The 19,583-nt window shown below is 38.4% G+C and overlaps 1 protein-coding gene across 1 annotated transcript in view; it reads right to left on the bottom strand.

Moving 5' to 3' along the window:
* The window catches only part of ZMIZ1 (zinc finger MIZ-type containing 1), a 287,515-nt gene that overhangs the window by 119,132 nt on the left and 148,800 nt on the right, over nt 1-19,583 (bottom strand). Inside the window, exon 5 of the mRNA XM_053948519.1 lies at nt 6,852-6,957. Coding sequence (XP_053804494.1) covers nt 6,852-6,957 — 106 coding nt within the window. The remainder of the gene's footprint in view (nt 1-6,851; nt 6,958-19,583) is intronic.

The raw sequence follows: 19,583 nt of genomic DNA, 5'->3' as shown, positions 1-19,583 counted from the left end.
ATAAGAAAACAGCAGAGCAAGCTTGTTGCTGTAGTTGAGTGTCCACAATTTCTTTAAGTGCTATAGTAAAGGCATTAGAGCAAAAATGTTCCAACCTGGCAACAGTTTTACTGTGACATCTCTCAAAGTCAGAACTGGTACCATGGTAACAAGGACCAGTGAAATGTCAAAATGAACAGGCCAGATGCACCACCTGGTATTTTGGCTAGTCAGAATAAAGAAGCAGCAGCTCAGCCATGCAATCTCCTTTATAAACATAGGTGTTCAAGTGTACAGCAGAACAGTGAATGCCAAAAAATGAACTGAATTTTCACCAAAATAATACCTATCTACATTGATATGTTATGAGGTCCTCAAGTTCCCAGTAAAAATAAAGAGGAGTTGCCTAGCTACTAGGAGGATAATGAAAATCTGACACAAGTATGATCCTGTTTCCCATGAGCAGAAGACAGATCAAGTGCATGAGGAGCAGACCTTTCAGAGGAAGGGAACAAGAACAACCCAGACAAATAAGGCCCAGTGGGGAAAAGCTTCTCATTCTGCAGGCTCTTCTTAACCTCAGGATGTTTGAGAGCTGACTACTAACATGTCTGCCATATGTCAAGCCAACCTGACAGAGGCCCAAGATAGAGGATATAACTGCCAAATCTGCAGGTCTTACAGAGCTTTGTTCTGAGTGAACTCGTGGGTGGGACAAATGGGCAAAGTCCAGTGTGCCTTTTCTGCAGCCAGCATAGACGTGGCTGTCAGAGAGTACAGACATGAATGAATGCTGCTTGCCACTGAGCAGCACTTCTGACTGTTTCCTTTTGGTCAAGGGAAGTTGCCAACTTCATTAAGAGAAACTAATAAAACTAACCTCATAATCTAAAGGAATTAAGAATTAATTACTCATTTATTTGTGGTATTCATACTGTAAATCATTATGAAAGAAAACTTTAGTTGCAACAAAGCGTATCCTGCCAATATATGTACCAGAACAGAATTATTTTATCTGTATGACAACAAAGTGTCCCAGCTGAAACCATGGCTCTGCTGCACTGCATAACTACCTACAGAGGAAGAGGTAGATTCTGTACTGCATGATACTCAATTTAATTAAATGAAATAAATAAAAGTGAGATGGAAGGCATATTATTATCCTTGCTTCAAAACTACAGAACTACAAAACTGAGAACAAGGCAGACAAGGGCACACAGTGAGAATCTGTGCTAAGAGCAGGGAAGTGAACTTAGGGATCACCCGAAATGTAGCCAGTTTTCAATACCAAAAGCTTACAGAAGGTCACAGCTAAAAGAAAATAATACCTTTATTTTAATGAGGATCATCAAGTGGATGGTTTTAGGACACCAACTCTACCAATGGATTAGGTATCTGCATGGAAATGTAGTAGAAATTTAGGACAACACAGATAAAAGGTTCTTAACCAGCTTCCAGCTACATCAAGAACCACATTACACAATTTCATACACTGAATTTTATCTTTAAAAAGGCTCTTTCACATTTCCATTTTCCTTTACTCTGCTCCATCCCTCTCCACTGTCATTCTAGCTGAAGATATTTTTAAAATGCAACTGCCCTGATAATTCAGAATTCCACACTCATTTAAATGTTTTATTCAATTTACAGCAGTATGTTTTTGTGTCAATACTGTACTGTAGTGTAAAAGCTCTTCTTGTTCTGGGTTGTTCATTTGTTAGTACTTACATACATATTAGAATGTATGTTCAGCTTTCGTTTCACAAACAACCCAAGCTTTTACTCAGCTTTCATAATGCTGCTTACTTATTCTTTCCTAAGTGCAGATACAGCATCTGTACTTCTTCACCAGTCATATAAGACCACTTTGACTTGACTTGCTGGAAATCTTTGGTGTGAGACTGATAATTTATATGCTGTGTCTTTCCTAACACAGGCCTGTCAATCATTTGGTCCCTTCAAGCTGGAGGGATGCCATCAGCCTTGGCTGCAGTAATTTCTATTCTATACTTGTAATCCTTTTAGCCACCTCGCTTGCCTTGTCTCCACAGATAATGTGAGCATTATTACTGGAAACTTAGTAAAAGTGTTAATCTAGCCCTATGGTCCTCCATGATCTAAAGGTTATCCTTACTTTCTACCTTTTTATTCATTCACATTGTAGCATCATTTCTTCTCTCATTTTATATAATTTCTGGGAGTTTGATTTGGTAATACACCAAAATACTCTTTGCCCAATCTCTACTATTGCTCTGAAAATGTATCTTGATCAGGACATACCTTGGGTCTCAGTATCTTGTCCAGTAATGTTTTAACACCTCCATTTACCAGCACTCTCACTGCAAATACCTTTGTTAACCCAGGGTCCAATTTAATTACAGCTTTGGCATTCTATTCACAAGAACAGCCCTATTATATCACAGCTTCAGTACAATGACTGAAGCTAAAGAAATTAAAAAAACCCATAATATAGAGTCCACAAATACTATGAAGTTTTAATGCATACTTCATATAAAATCAAGATTATTAAGTAATACTGCTCTTAAAAAGTGAAATCAGAAGCTCACCAAGCAAAGCCTAAGGGATTGAAAGCAAAATGATATCAAAAAAGGGTTGCTATTTCTGCTATCAAACAGCCAACACTTGGCTGCTTGTCCAAGCTATCACAGCACTTTTTTGCTATAGCTGCTCAGTGACTGCTAAAGTACCTTTTCTGCACAGTTCTGCCCTCAGGCTTCTTCCTTCCTCTCTCTCTTTACAGAGATACTGAACACTGTCCTTTTCTGACAAAGCTCCCTGTATGATCTCATCCTGTCGTCCCCTTGTCTGGCCTCAGCTTGGCCTCCTGACAGAAGCAAAACTAGAAAAGTAGCTAGAAGAGCAATGAAGTTCAGTAGCTCGATAAAGTATCTTTAAAAAAAATATTCAGAACAGAAAATTGTTCTCTCTCTCTCTCTTCCAGCCCCCTTATTTTTTTTTAATAATCACTTTAATTGGTGAACTCTACTTTATTTGAACAATTAAAATAAGGCTACCAAATAACTTAAAATCTTCTACAGGAAAGACAAAAGCATCAGATATACTCAGAAAAAGTCCAAGCAAACACTGTTCAGAGAGAAGGAAGGAAGAAAAGCCAGAATACACAAACACCTATGCACTCACATCCTAAGAGCAACTCAGGTTACTGCAGTCTGGAAGCAAATGAGCAGGCAGCCAACCTGCTGGGCCATTCCCTACAGGTGTCACAACAAGGCAAAGGAATTTGCAGCGGAAGGTCTGGGGAGCAGCTGTCACCAAAAGAGACACATATATTTTTAAAGGCTTTGTCATTTGTCTTCAGGGTGGGAAATGCTGTGTTTGACCTCCTGCTGAGGCAGCTGCCCTGTTGCAGCAGCATGGGCTAGAAGAATAAAAGGCAACAGCTATTATTTCAGGTACAAACACCAGAAAGCAGAGACAAAAGGCATAGTCATTAAATCATCACTTCTATTTAAAAACACATCGCAACTTATTAATACTTGTCATGCTGCATGAACCTCCCCCCTAGGCATTCTCCAAAACAATTTGTATTAGCTAATTGCTAACTATCTCAATGACCAAGTAAAACAACTCCAAAAAGCACATCAAACACTGTCTTGGCAACACCAAACAATCCTGGACGGAGAAGCCAAGGAACTGGCAGCTCTTGGTCTGGTGCCCTGCCCTTCCCCAGCTGAGGCTGTGCCACCTGAAAAGCTGCCCTGCCTGGCTGCAGCCTCCTATCCCTCCCTGCTTCCCCCCACGCCTGCCTGGACTCTGAGCTGCCATCTGCACCTCCTTTCCAGCTGAGCAGGGAGCCACCACCAGAACAGCTTAAGGCAGCTGGGATTGTGAGGCCATTTCCAAGAAGCAAGGGGTGGTTGTCCCATAGAGTTGAGCCAATTTGGCAGCTGGATGCTCTGCCCTCTAGCCTCAGGCTCCAGCCCACTTGCACCAGGGCTAAGCGAGATCCCCAGGCGCTGCCGTGGGGACACTGACTCTCCTGGGGCCCGCAGAGACACAGCTCAGGGAGCAGTCCAACAGAAAAAGCTCTTCTGCCAGAGAGGTCCCCAAACAAGCTTAGGGTGGGAATTGCTGGGGAACAGGAGCAGGACTACTGATTGCACTGGGTCAGCCATCTCTGCAAACCAGCAGACCTGAGGGACACTGGGCTGGAGGGGTCCACCTGCTCCACAGAGCAGAGCTGCAAAGCCTGCCAGCCACCACTGCCAGGCCCCTCCAGGCTCCCAGCCTGCAGGACATCAGACAACAAACCTTGTCCCAAGCTGTAAGGAGGTACTAACAGTGATGGCCCTTGAAAGGATTTGGTGCAATTATTTTCCCTGATGTTCACCTACTCAAATATGTTTCAATTAGAAAGTCTTTTTTTCTCCTAGCATTTAAGAATGTCAGACACCAAACAACATGGATTAAAAATGTTTCCAGAGTGATCCCATTGGCAGCATTAAATTCATACTTGGAGGAATGAATGCAAACTATTGTAAATTCCCCTTAAGCCTGGAAGAAGGGAAAAGCAAATTCTTATTCATTAAAATTAATGCCATTTGATATCTACATCAGGGGATTTCTGCAGGAATGTGACTGGAAGAAGCGTTGAAGGTGTCTTTCATTAGATGCAAAAGAAAACAGAAGGAGTTTCTCAAAACAACCTGCAAGCATCCCTGACAACAATTTAAGCACGTCACAAAAGGCAGTTTTCAATGAAGCACACTCTCTACAAGAAAAGCAAAGGACAATCTCAACAGTTTTACAAAAACTGAATGAAGGAGCAGAGCCACTGCTTTATGAGAAATCAGCAAATATTAATGCACTCTGATGTGGAAAATAACCCTTTAAAAAAAGTCTGTATGTTCTGAATTGACCTCACATTTGTAATCCCAGTCTGTCAATCTTTCAAAGCTGAGCTCTCAGGAGCTCTGAGAGCTCCTATGTGAATGTGACATCCTTAGAGTAGGGGCTATATGTGACATTTCACAAAATATGTTATGGTATGCCCCAAAATATGAGTATTTAACACAGATAGTAAGAGCACAAAATGCACAGTGTAGATGGGCATGATGAAACCCCAGGAAGACCTGGTGAAACAACTGTACACACAGTAAAACTAAAGTAGGTGTGAAACCAAATATTTAAGATCATTGAAAAGAAATTACTTCTATATACAACTAAGAAATAGGAAGCAAAGGAAAGGATTGAGAAGGGTCTTAGAATATATTGAGAGAAGAGTGTGTGATTCACCAGCTTTCCCAGTATTCTATCAATTAAAAAGGGAAAGAGTGAACTCTGTATAGAGTGCTAAATTTAAAAGAAACCTCACATATATTCCTCAAAAAAGTAATTACTGGTAGAAATCAAACACTGACATTGGGCTTCTCTAGACTATGATGAGTGACCAGTAGTTTTCAAGCCCACTCCTTCAGTGAGCCCTAAAGGGAAAGGACTGTAACATCTGACTCTCAACCTCACCTCCTGTAACACACTGATGGAGAGACACGTCAGGAAGAATTAGTAAGACAGGGGGAAGAGCTATATTTGTAAAGAAAATTTAATGCTGTCATAGCTGGAAAACCTTCCTTGATAAGCCTTTTTTTTAAAAAAAAGAAACCCAAACAACCAAGAAGAGATGTGATAGCTAACGAATGGATAAGCTTAATAGGAAGTCAGAAGAAAGAGACATTGTGCTTGGTCAATGGAACTTTTTATCCTCCACACAGTTTTCCTGGATGAAAATCAGACAGTTTATTCAACATTTGGTAAGATTAATGGTTCCTTCCCACACAAAAAAAAAAAAAAAACAACAAAAAAAACCAAAAAAAAAACCAGTAAGTCCAGTGAATATGCTTTGATGTGAAAGCCACTTTTTCATGAGGAACTGCTTAGAACATTTAGGACAAAAGGTAGCCATGTTTCGGGCTGATAAAAACTGAAAAGAAACATGAAAAGAAATATTAACACCCAGTCAGTTGGCTAAAAGTCACTGTTTTGGAAGAAGGTAACCTTTTCTGATGTTCCAAAATGGGGACTGCATACCAGTTTAGTACAAAGCAGAAAAGTTATCCATGCTCAGTCTGGAATGGAACAATTATCTTCCTGTTTTCCAAGCCAGTGAACATTATGTTGACATTCATCAGCTAAGAAAAGGAGAACCAGAATTAAATGCTCCAGTTAAATCGAACATGTGAGAAGCAGGAAGACCCTTAAGTGCCTTTTCTACATCTCAAAAAGGAGCAATGGCAATGCATCTTGATCAAATATTGCTACTTGATCAGAGACCTGTACCAGATTATTGCTGTAAAACACTGGAAAAATGGCTACTTGCTACTACAGCACTAGAATTACTACCTACTCTTGGCTCAGAATTGTAATTCTAAGGACTAGATGTACAAGAAACCATGGTAGTTATTTGCACAGGCACATGAAGTCAAGGAGTCCAAGTTTTGCAATAGATATACCAGGGAGTACAGAATGGATGCAAAAGATTTAGAGGTTGACACATGACAGAAAATCAATGGTTTACCAAGACAGAGGGGTCTGAGTATGTTCATTCCCACTGTGAAATTACTAAACATCTGTGCTTCAGGAAGCAGCATTTCATCCATGAGATCAAATAGGGCAACAAACAGCACTAGCTGGGGAAAATATAAATTTCCAAATTCATGTATCCTCAGAAGAGCATGCCATTGAAAGGCTAAAAGCAACAGAACTAAACCCACCAAATACGTATTTGCTTTTGGTTCTGTTTTTTAACAGAATGCAAGACAGTCACAGGTAGCATATTTTACAGAATATGATCATCTGAGAATCAACAACACATCAAAAAAGGCTTTTCCTACCAGCTGATTTTGGAGTGAATTTGTCCCTGTTGGCTGCACATACTGCCAGTAGCCTGTATCCAAGATCCAAGTCAAATCCTTGCTGAGCTGCCACTCGACTAACCACCTGCAGAGGGAAAGAGAGAAAGCTTCATTAGGGCTTACTTGAGCTCTTTACAAAGTGACATTAACCTGCTTATCAGCACGGATGTTAGACATCTGAATCTGCTGCAAGAGCACAGTATAAACATGGTATGAGGCACTGCTCCCCAGTAGTTGCCAACACAAGCACAGCAAAGTGAACACAGGAGTATTCCAGTGATCCAATTATTTGACCACCTGTCAGGAGAAAGGCCTGGTAGTTCCATGAAAATTGGAGAGACAAAAGCCAGAAGAAATAAAGGAAGGGCAATGTATGTAAAGATTGCATAGAATACACTTCGCTGTATTTGAGACGTGAGGACGAGAAACCCTCAGTGTCTGCCCCTGTTGTGCAGTTCCTGGCCCTGCTCCCAAGGGCAGTGCCTGGGTCCTGCAGGTTAAAATGCCCGCTCCACGCTGCTGGGCAGGGTTGTCCTACGCTGTGCTCAGTGTCACAGTTGCTGCATTTCAACAATACGGTATTGGGAAGCACATTTACCACAGTTTTAGAATGAACAGGCCTGCGCAAGAAGCATTTGCCAAACATTAAATTAGGGGAAGACTGTTGTTGTTGTTGACTGATGTAGAAGAACTAGCAAAACCAGGCAAACTGAAGTCTCTAGTTAAGGACGAAAAGCAGTCAACTGTTTCTCCATGCCAGCAACACAGCTATCAGCCAAGAACGTATCCTCTTTAAAATCTGCACAGCACAAACACAATCCCACAGTCATTCTGCCAAACGATGCTAAAGTTATACACAGCACAGCTTTTCTATTGCCTTCCAGTGGCACATAATGACTTCAGACTCAGAGGCACAGATAAAACAGATTATTCTTAACAGTGCCATTACTTCTTTGCATTAAAGCAATGGTGAAGGAACTGCACAAGAAACAGAACACCATTTCCTAGGGCAAAAGAAAGTCCCTATCTTTAATATCTTACAATACAAGAAAATATCCTTCTCCCACCCTCTCTTCATCTGAAAGCTTCTTTCTTAATGAATGACACTGCAATTGTGTGTGTCCAGGACTGCAAAAAGCAACAGTATAGAAGAGAGTGAAGAACTAATGTATGAGATAACTTACAAACATTATTCTATACTTCTTCCAATATATCCACTTTTCCTAATTAACGATTAAGAACCAAATTTATTTCTTAAAAAAGAATTAACATGAATGAAGTTCCCAGGTAGATTTTTTTTGTTCTGTTGCTCCTATTAATTTAAAAATTACACATTAATAAGACTTAATCTGTGGGAGTGTTCCCTCCCTAAATGTAAGCCTTACAACCTCAAAACTGAGAAGAGAGCTTCAGGGAAAATAAATGAAAATTGAGGATGATCAGTGCAGTAATACACACCTGTTTAATGACATTTCTTTACAACTACAGCTTTTAGATAGAAAAGTAAAAAGGAATAAAGTAAAATAAATAATGCAACTTTTTTTTATAACAAAAAACCACTTCTAGTTTGGTAGATCAGCCTTTAATCCTTTACACTTAGAAGTCCAGTTGTTAGCATCCTGGCTAAGACTCTAGGTCCAAATTTGCAAAATTAAGAAAAAAATAAAACTAATAATAATAATTTAAAAAGTCAATAAAACCCCATTCACAAAACCATTAAAAAACAGAAAAACAAAAACAGAATATGATACATCATATTTCATGCTAAAATAGCAACAGGAGTGAAGACTGGTAGGCTGCCATGAGATCTGGAAAGCACATCTTACATACTTGGAAATCTGTTTCCCTTTTCTACTTGCAGTATCACTGTTCTTCAGCCACCTAAAAGTAGATATGGCGGGGGGTGGGGAGGGGGTGGATGATGACAAGAAAACAGACAAAAAGCTCTTCTGAGAAACCTAAAACAACACCTTGCAAAAGGCTCCTGAGAACAATGTCTCATTAATGTACAAACATTATTTAAACTCCTTTAGCTGTCATCTATTCCACCATCACAGAGGAACACATTTCAGAGTGCCAATCAGGTCTGTAAAACAATGGAGAAAGGGCCCTCCCATTTTCTGTTTTGAAAAAGAATATAATCATTAAACCATTTATTTTGAAGCAGGAGAAAGGCAGATACACCGGCTCAGCAGTGAGCACACAGTAACTCAGGAAATGCATTGGCTGCTTATATGCTCAATTCATTTTAAAACATGAAGCTGCAAATCCTGAGACTGTCCTAGCAAGGGGCCAAATCACTACTCTCAACTGACATCTTGCTAATTATGGAAAAATTCTACAAAGTAACTCAGGAAACAGAGAGAACTGTAAAACCCACAAAAGCAAAGTTCTGCTTGCACTGTCTTCACTGAATACACTGCAAAGCCTTGGTCAGTGCAGTCCTAACCACAGGCTGACGCCTAATTTTCTGTACTCCCACATCAGTTTCATTTTCTTAATTTCCCGTGCCAGAGGAGCAGTGCCATGAAGCTCAGAGGGGTGGAAAGCAGAGCTTTCCAGAGTGTGAGCCCAAGGCTGACCACACCCCGATGGGCACAGCCCAGCCTGACAGCACCCACGCAAGGGCTGAGCACGAGAAGGCAGAATCTGAACTTGACAGCTTGCAAAGTCAGTCAGTCAGTCAGTCAAACTACTGCTTACTTCTTCATGCCAAGTATGAGGGAAAACAAATTGGAAATTCATTTTAGCAAAAAAAATATTAAAAATAATAATGTAACTTTGAAATAAAGTGCTTCCACTGACAAACTGCACATAAAGTCCCTTCTTCCTCTCAAAAGGACAACAAAAGCCCCAGAAACTTAATAGAAAGCAGATATTTCTAATAAAATTTCTGTTTTGCCAAGAGTCATTTTCCATCTACAGTTTTCTTGTACACACTCCGTTAAATGCAGGAAGAGGATCTATTAAACAAACTGGTGGACTTGTGCTCAAGAGGGCTTTCTCTGGCCCCTTCTGCCTCAGCTTGGTCAACATGAATAGGGCAGTACACATCTATTTCCTTTACAAGGAATGGTTAGGTCAACTATGGTAAGTGCTTACAGCACTGCAGAATGAACTCATGGTCAAACACATGGTGCCAGCTGCATCTTGTCTGAATTTTTTAACAAGGCTTACAAATATTTGCATTGACTGTATTTCAAGTTTTTCTTTCAACTGTGACAGGTTAAAGACTTTTATTTCACAATTAAGGTCAGTGGAACAGATCATACATTCCCCTCCCAAGACCCTGTTTCAGGTCGTCTACAATTCAAGTCAGACATTGCTCACTTGGCACTTGTCAAACTTTCCTCTGTACGCAAGGGACCCCCTGGCTTTTTAAACAGACACTGAGAATTCTCAGAAACAAGACAACAAATGTGTCATAGGAGCATGATCCACAAAATGCAAAGAAATAGCTACAAGACATTTGGTAAGTTTAATATATTCAGATCAGCAGGCCCTGATGAAATTTACCTTTGAGTGCCTCACAGGAACTTAACCTGGACAAACATTGTAACTGCTAATGATTATCCTCAGAAATTCAATCAAGACAGAGAGCTAGGAGATATACCAAATCTGGTTTTAGGATTGTAAAAGGTGACTCTCAGAAAGTACATATATCCAGATAGACAACAAAACCAAGTATTGAAGAAGTACTAGGTGAGTGATACAGGACATCATGAATACATCAGCACCATGCAATTTCCTTCTTTGACAAGTTACCTTATCCTAACTCTGTCTTTTGACATTGCCTTATGTAACACTATCGCAATAAAGGAATATAGCCCAGATGACAGAAGTATATATATATTTTACTCAGATTATTAACTACTAGTCCTTTGTCAAATCATAACTTGTGCTTATTACAGGTAATTTCTATGTATTTAGTCCTGACTTGGACAGTGACAGAGTAAATTGCAAAACTTCTAGGTGGTTTTGCAGGCAAAACAGTCTGCAAACACTTAACAGGACAGGGTAAGAATTTAAAATTATCATTATAACCAGGAAAAATGTTGTAAAAATGAGACCAAAGACACACATGAAATACTACAGATCAGAAAGAAAGAAAAATTAAATGCCTAAATAGAAAATTAGGAATAGACATTCATCTTCTCAGTATATATGTGACTCACTGGGAAAATGTTTAAAGTATTAAAAATCATCAGGCACTGGAAAGTCCTACCTATCACTCTCTGGCTTTTGGAGGGTAAGGGGATTTATAGTAGACCAGGCTGTATCTGTATCACATCCTGGCTTGGAGAAAAAGAGTAGACAGCATGGTCCCTTAGGTCTGTCCCAAGCCAAACCTCAATGATTGCAGACACCTGCTGCCCAGTGGAGCCATCCAGCTCAGCCTGAACCCTGTCCCAGGAATTCTACCACATTTGAAACCTCCCGTGATTTCAGTCTTATTCAGGTACCAGTGTGGATCAGATGGGATCAAAGCAACAATTTCAATAATCCATGAAATATGATGGCTAAGTGATTATGATACCATTTGCAAACATACTCTTTCTCTAACTACAAATTCCAATCCAGCACATCAGCAAAAATTCAGACAGCATGTAGCTGGTACCATGTGTTCAACCACAGCTTCATTCTGCAGTGCTGTAAGAACTTATCTTACTTGACCTAACCATACATAACATAGCACTCCATTGAAAAGCAGCACATTTAAAAAAACCAAACTAGACATAGTTGCCAGTACCACAATCATAAATTGAGATCATCATCCTTTATCATGGGTGAGAGGGGTGCTTGGCCAGCTCAAGGTTCAACATCTAATATTTCTCTACATGATTTTACAATAACATTCCAGACAGCTAGACTTTAGAAAAGCTAGCCTATTTCCTAAACACACTTGCAACACCTAGCTTTTATTTGAAGTTTGATATGGCACTAACAGCTATTTTAAGCTGTCTTTAAAGGAATATATACCCTATCTGCAAACAAACATTATTATAGCATCACTGCCAGTAAGAAAGTCTGATCACTTCAAATCTCTGAAATCTTTAATCTGAATAATTCAGATAAACAGCATTCAAAAAGGAGACACTGCATTCACTGTCTGTGACTCAGCTCTGCAGAGTTCCAGATGTCTGAACTCTCAGGGTCATTGACAGTGAGGAGAAAATTATGAGAGTGAGCTTTTAATTACATGAAAAGCAGACAAATGTGGCTACCAGTATATTTTCTTTGCTGAATTTACCTGCAATACTCCCCCCACCCCCGCCTCCTTTCTCCTTTTGCAAGGCTAAGGAGCTTCACCACGGAGCTTCACTCCCTGCCCTGTGTGTCATCACCCCACGAAGTACTGGAACAATGTAGCTCTCAACCTAACAGCCCCGTTAATCAAGAGAGCTACATGACTGCTTATTTCTAAACTCCCTTCCCATTATGTTGCACTTTCAATGAAACTCTTAACTAGCAGCAGTCAAGAGCACTCCCCCCTGCTGGCATCAGAATGAATTTTACCAATTCAATTTGCTGGTTGCTCAAAACTAAAAATGCTGGCTGATTGCTGGTTCAGACGGCTCCATGTTCAGCCACTTGTGCATACTTGAAATTATCTGAATGCAGTTTGAAGACTACAGCAGAAATTTTGTAATTAGAATTCTGCAATGTAGATGGTAATTTTTCCCCCTCAGTAACACACAAAGATCAGATAAACAGGAAGCAAATTGAGGAATTTTGCAACATGAATAGTGATCTGTCTCAAACAGGAAAAAAAAAAAAAAAAAAAAAAAAAAAAAAAAAAAAAAGGGTAGGAAAAGGAGGAAGAAATCTGTGATCTGAAGTCCTGATCTGATGAGACTCTTACACTCCAGTTGCAGAAGGGCTGCCTCAACAATAGAGACAATCAAAGCAAGTCAGGGAAGTTATATATATCATTAAGCAGTTTCTTGCCTTTGATGCTTGAAAACAGACATTAAGTAGGTTCTGCAAATGTAAGAGACTTTACAGAATCCTTGTATTCAAATTAAGAGTTATCTTAAAAATTATTTCCCACTCTATAAGGTGGATAAAGGTCTTATTTTCAAAGTAAAACAAGCCAGTATGCCTGCCATGTACTTCTTGACTCTTCCTGCAATGGTGACGTAACTCATGCAGAAGAAGGGTATCTCTTTTACATCCTCTCTGCACGTCTCTTACAACCACAAACATCTAAGAGAAGGTCACTATAATCAACCCTCTCCACTGAAAATTGTCCCAGAGGAAAAGAGGCAGGGACTGTGCTGTAATTAAACCAGCTGATCACTGGGTCACTGCAATACTGCCACCTGAGTCCTGGCACACTTTGAACAGTGATTGGCATGAAACATATGAAACACTGCTGGGTCATATGAAGAAAGTGACAAGGGAATTCCAAAAGCCCTTCATTTTGGAGAGCAGGAGATCTCGATGAGTTTTAAATAACCTGACAAGACTAACAAAGTTTAGGTAAAAATGGCTTTAGGAGACCACACAGTGAAAGGACAAGCAGTAACACTGAGTTGTTTGGTAGCGCTCAGAGCTGCTCGGAAGCAGAGTGTTCTGTGCCTGCTGGCTGTACCCTGGCAGTACAGCACGTACACAGCCCTGGAGTGCTGTGCTGCTCTGCAAACACAAAGCTGTGTGTTCAACAGATGCCTGGAGAGGATGATGGGAGCACAATTTCTTCCACGTGAACTTTTTGCTCTGGAAGTCTTGGATACAAAGAGTAAATGTAACATTTCTAGGGCTCTCACAAGCAGCTGCAACCTCCCATTTCCTGGGTATAGATATGCTGAACCAACTCTTCCACCTAATTAATCAAGGAATTAATTCCTTGATTAATCCTTGAATTCAAATCCTGATCTGATTAGAAATCTGATTTTTGGAATGTCACAGGTTGATTTTTGATTATGTACTTTTCTGCATTAAACAGAACGAATGCAGGCAAGCATTAGCTGCATCTGCAGTCTGAAGCATCCTGTTGTGGAAACTTCACATTCTTTAGATATGCCATTCTCTAATATATATTTTTTTTTAACATGTATGTCTTTTTTCAAACAATTATGCTCTTCATAACGTATCAGGCAAGCTGAAACCGATTCCTGTATTATGAAACTGAGAGCAGTTAGGGTTTTTTCCTCCTTAAAATGATCTAAAATAATCTCAGCAGTTTCAATTCCAGGATTTTCTGAAGAGAAATGAAATTCAAAAGATTACTGTACTATTGTATCAGTATCATTAAAACATGAACCTTTAGCAGATATTTCTATCAGTTTATCATTGATGCTTGTTATTTCAGCAACTCTTATCTGCAGTACAGAGATGTAGTAAGAACTGCAACCAGAACAAAAAATTTAAATGAAATCCATAACCTTTAGATGAAGTACAGCTAGCACTACAGCTTTGTGTTTAGTTTGTTTGCTTGTTTTAATTTAAAGAGAAATATTTCTTTCCCAAACATAGGTAAGTTTCCCACATCTGATGACTGAGGTGGATCCAGTATTTGGAGAGGAAAATCTAGAACATTAAGATTTGGGGGAAAGGCATTTTTAATTACTATTTCTGTGACTATTTCAGCATAGTTTTTTGTGGACAATCTGGGGTAAGAAATCTTTGCGTCTTTTGGGTGCAAAGAGACTCAGATCCCAACTACAGTGGTTAGAGACAAAAGCTTTCACTACAGAAGCTCTCTTACATTCAGTGATTTACCAGGAGCCACCTCAGGTAAGCACATCTTGCTTACCTAAATTCCTCCTGCTGTCCAAAACCATTGTAGTGATGGATTTTAATTTCTTAGATGAAGCCCCTAGGTATGGCTACAGAGTAACTGCACGCAGCTTCGACTCTCTCACTCTTTTATTTCTTGACCAGACACACTGAAGAGCCCTAAAGAATGATAAACTTGGTGCCTTGTAAAGCTGAAGCACAGCAAGAGAACAAGGCAGTGCCTTTATGGTCCTTTGCTGAAGACAAGTCTGTAAATCTGTCCATTTTGCTCTCAGCTATCTCCTCATTTCCATTTTTGCTCCAGCAACAACACAAACCTTACCCAAAGCCTTCAATAAGGTCATTTACATGTTAAACTGCTTGGCAAGAGCACACCCATGGGATGAGATTACACTGGACCTGGGAAGAGGCAGAAATGAATGAAACAGCCTGGGCCAAATGCTGACTGAAAGTCATTTGTATTGCAGTCTACTTTCCTGAAAAGCTTTTGACCAATATTTTATTTTTGTCTCCCATACACAGAGATATAATTCAATTACTGTGTAACTTTTTGGTCAATGTTACTGTTAAACATGATTTTTAGTATCCACATGGATTGGGAAACGGTTAGGAGAAAAGTTAACCTGGGAGTGATTAAAGTACTTTCATTTCTTTGCTTGGACTGGTGTCTCATTTGGCCAAAACAGGGTTATTTCTTTAAACTGCTGTGTAGTAACTGAAGCTGTTTATTTCAGAAGATTGTAAGGTAATGCCATATACAATACATTTTTAGAGAATTACATTCTTAAATTTATCAAGACTATCAGCCTTGGCATAATATATTCTAGTGCTAGAGTAAGAAATTTTTTCAATCCTAGTAAAAACACAGCTGTGTCTGGTTTGTGGAAAGTGGAGGCTGTTTTTATCAGCTCCCCATAACGCCATGGAAGAAGTAGTATTATATACAAAAGAACACCATATCCATTGCCATTTCAATAATTTATAGAATCAATTATTTCAATTATAATTCAATTTCTGGCCTACAGACTGTCTATTTGATTTGAAAATAACTACCGTTGAAAAATAACACCTAGCTTTTCTTGGCAAGTTAGAAGAAATTTTATTGTCTCTGAGAAAGATCATAATTTGTTTCCATGAATTCTGTAAAAGCTGTTTAAGGGAACCTTTCCACAACCTGTAGCTTGCAAGAAATAAAACAGATTCAAAGCTTACCCCTTTATCTCTGACTTATTATTTATCTGTTGAAATGAGTATTCTTTATAAATTTTTATTACCCACTCACTTTAGTGATTTTCTGTGATGGGTAAGCACAAAAAGTTAAGCTCTAGAATTAGTGTCTGTCAGAACTGTTTGAATGTGTCAACACGATGCACATGCATCACATTTTGGTCAGAAGAGGTACAGCTTTTGGGGCTTAGTTAATTAAAAAATATCTTCTATTTATGGCACAAGCCATTGGTTTACCTATGTATCCTTTTCTATTTGACTCTTTGCAAGGCACAGAAATACCCCAATTTTATTCATAGGCTTTGGCAGCATTAGCCTAATTTCTTTATCACAAAAGGAAATTATTTAAACTCTAAATGAGTAATCATTTAAAGTATCCATTATACAAAATATTTGACTACTGAAATGAAGTTCACATACCTTATTAGGTACCTCTCTGGCAAAATTTAGCTGTTGTATAAAATCCTGAGTTTCTTCTAGAGATAAGTAAAACCATTCCTGTTACGTTGCACACAATGTCTATGGAGACCACAGTAGCAAATGTAACTTCAGAATTACAAAGCACTGCTGATGTGGAAAAATTATCTACTGCAAATAGCCAGTATGTATACTGTGCACAGATTATCCTTAAAAAAAAAAAAAATCACCATGGGAAGACAAACACTAGACACGTGTTCCACGTTATTGTTCAACAACTGCTGTCTAGCGAACTCATGAAATTTTCAAGACACCAAGACTTCTCTAAGTGCTGGTATTACAATTTAAGAACACCCTCTACGATAGCCTATTCTACATATTATTCTCTATATATATTCTATATATTATTATCAAAACTAGTAATTCCATAAATGAAGCTGGAAGCTCCTCTGCTATTGACTAGGCAGACTATTTCTAAGATCATTCTTCTGCATCTATTCTAAGACAGGCAGCAGGAATACAAACATTCCGGTGGTTATAGAGTTACCAGACATTACTGACAGTCCCAATACAAAGAATGTGTCAGGTACAGAATTACTTCTAAAAACCACTTCTTAAATTAAAGCCTTATTTCAAGACTGTGGGCATATTTGTCCTGTATTAATCGGATAAAATCTAATTGGTTAATTTTTGCAAAAGACTATACATAGGACTTAAATGATGCAAAGGATCTGTTATACCTATGATACCTATGTTATGCTGATGTGTGATAATCTATTCAGCTGGCTATTCATACCACAATAGATCTGTTTTGCTGCTCTGTCATTACATCTGATGCATTTCAACTTTGCAGTGTGTGAATGAATGTTTGCACATTCCTGAGAGAGCCTGCCTTTCTGCATTCATGACATCCTAATAAGTTTCAATTTGGATTAGTATGTATCGTGTTACCACTCACAGGACATGATCATCTCATATCCCTTGATGGTTCCAGAACAGCTTAGCATACCACTTTTTCCCTGGTCAGAGAGTTAACAGAACAGAATGTCATAAAAATAACAAAAATCATTCTCAATACTACAGAGGGGAATCTTTATGAGTAAGCAAGCATTTTTAGTATTTGTAGAATTTCCAAATTAAATGCCTTAAAGAACTACACAGCTCAAATGTTGTAATGATGGTAGAGATCACGTGCTTTAAAAAAGTATATCCAAAAATATGGAAATTTTAAGGGAATTTGATTTTGAAGATCATTTTAAAGGCTAGCAAAATAAAACAATAATCCTGTTTCAGTGGTTGAATAGACTTTCATACTGATTTTTTACTTTTCATTTAGCATAATCCTCACAAAGAAGTAAGACCTGGTAAACCTTATCAGCATTAAGAAAAATAGGCTCCTGATAAGTACAGAACACGATGCTATGCAAACTGATGTTAAATCTACCCATGATATTCAATTATTTCAGCTACCTTTGACTTATTTGCAACTTTCTGAATAAAGTCTCTGAAAACAGACTGAGACTGAAGTTCTATCACATTTGTTAAATAAAAGTAGATAAACCCCTTTTCCTGTAAGGAAATAACAAGCCTAAAAATCCATGTTTGCTAAATTATGAATCAGAACATATTAATTGGAAAGAAATTATTAATTAGAAAGAAATTAATTAGAAAGAAATTAGGAAGAAATTAGAAAGAAAGTATGAGTTAGCTTAAATAGAAAAAATACACATAAAAGGAGAAGAATTAAAAAAAAAAAAAATTAAAAAAGAGACCTTGCCCACTGTACTGCTAATGTATTAAGATGATACAGGAAGTACAAACCTCTTGGGATACAACCATGCTGTTAAGTCTGCTTAATGGGAAGCAGGAAGAGGAAGAGGGATGTACACAACGAGAAATTAAAGAATATCTTTCTTAGAGGGATTTTAAAATTAAGAGCAAAAAACATATTCATTACAGGTTATAGGCATTCTGCAAATCCTGTGTATTTATCAAACACAGAACAAGCCACCTGGTTAAGCTCCTGTGTTATTTCCTTGTCAGAAATTTAATGAGATTACAACATGTGATAAAGATGCTGCTGCCAGTCAGTCCTACACTGCAGATAGTTCTCTCTCACAACAAGCTTGGGAAAGGGAGCATGCCACCCTGTTCAGATTTCAGGGAGAAATATGAAGCAAAGTAATACATGTGGCTCAAATATTAACAGTACTTAGACAGTAGGATTGTCTTTTTTTTTTCTTTCATTCTTGTCAGAAGAAAAACAGCATTTTCATTTCATGAAAACCGTGTATTGTGTTTTACCTCACCAATTTTCATGGAACATTTCCTGCCCACTTTCTATACATTCTGTGAGGAGAATGAATCACTGGCAGTCAGACCTTATTCTGACCCTCCACTTGGGCAGGGCTGAAGATCTGCTCACGTAGAAAAAAAAGATTTAAACAGCAAGGAGGTCACAGGTCAGACTCACAATGTTCTAGCAGGGGCTGCAGAGAAATACTGTGCACAGATTGCCCAATTATACTTGAGGTGAATGTCTCCTTTCCCAAAGGCTACCCTGAAAAATGCTAGCAAAGTTTTCAAAAAGTATAAATAAAATATTGTTATGGTCACATCAGACATTATGTGCAATTTCTCATAATTGATGCTACCGATAACTTTTATTTCAGACAGAATTGTTAAATATTCTGTCTTTGGAATTTACAATTTTTAACTTTATTTTTTCTCTGTCTGGAAGATTATATGCATCTCCTATTATAATTGGATTTATTGTTACTTTTTGACATACAAATCTGAGGGATGCTATACACTGGAGCACACTAAGATGGAGCCATTCCTTAACATTTGGATTTCTGGCAATTAAATCTCAGTCTTAATGTCTGTTTTGTGTATGCCAGCAAAACATTGCACGAAAATAATCCATGCACTTCTGCCCCACAACAAATAAAATTACAGTCTCTTCATTAATAATTTTAGAACTTCTGTTTCTTTTGTGACTATTTATTTAGATCAATTTGCTTGGCAAATTGGCAAAAATGCCAAAGGAAAACAAATACCTGGAATGTTCATCACTCTGTAAGAACATGGCTCACTTAGCAATTTCAAGCCATGAAATGATACTGTATGTGTATAGCAAATAATCTAGCCTGTGCATTTGTAAGTAATCTAACTAAAAATGTCTCTTATGCTCCAACTTCTTGTTACTGCATTTTGCTTCCTGTTAAGCAATGGAGGCAAATAAACAGGTCTTAAGATCTGGCTTTATGTATTTAAGGTAAAATGACAAAAATTCCCTTAAATTGCAGATTCTGAAAATCAAGG

Source organism: Vidua chalybeata, chromosome 8 (genome assembly GCF_026979565.1).
Source record: "Vidua chalybeata isolate OUT-0048 chromosome 8, bVidCha1 merged haplotype, whole genome shotgun sequence".
In the NCBI taxonomy this organism is placed as follows: Eukaryota; Metazoa; Chordata; class Aves; order Passeriformes; family Viduidae; genus Vidua; species Vidua chalybeata.
The sequence above is the reverse complement of the archived record's forward strand: the minus strand, read 5'-3'. Positions and strand labels throughout refer to the sequence as shown.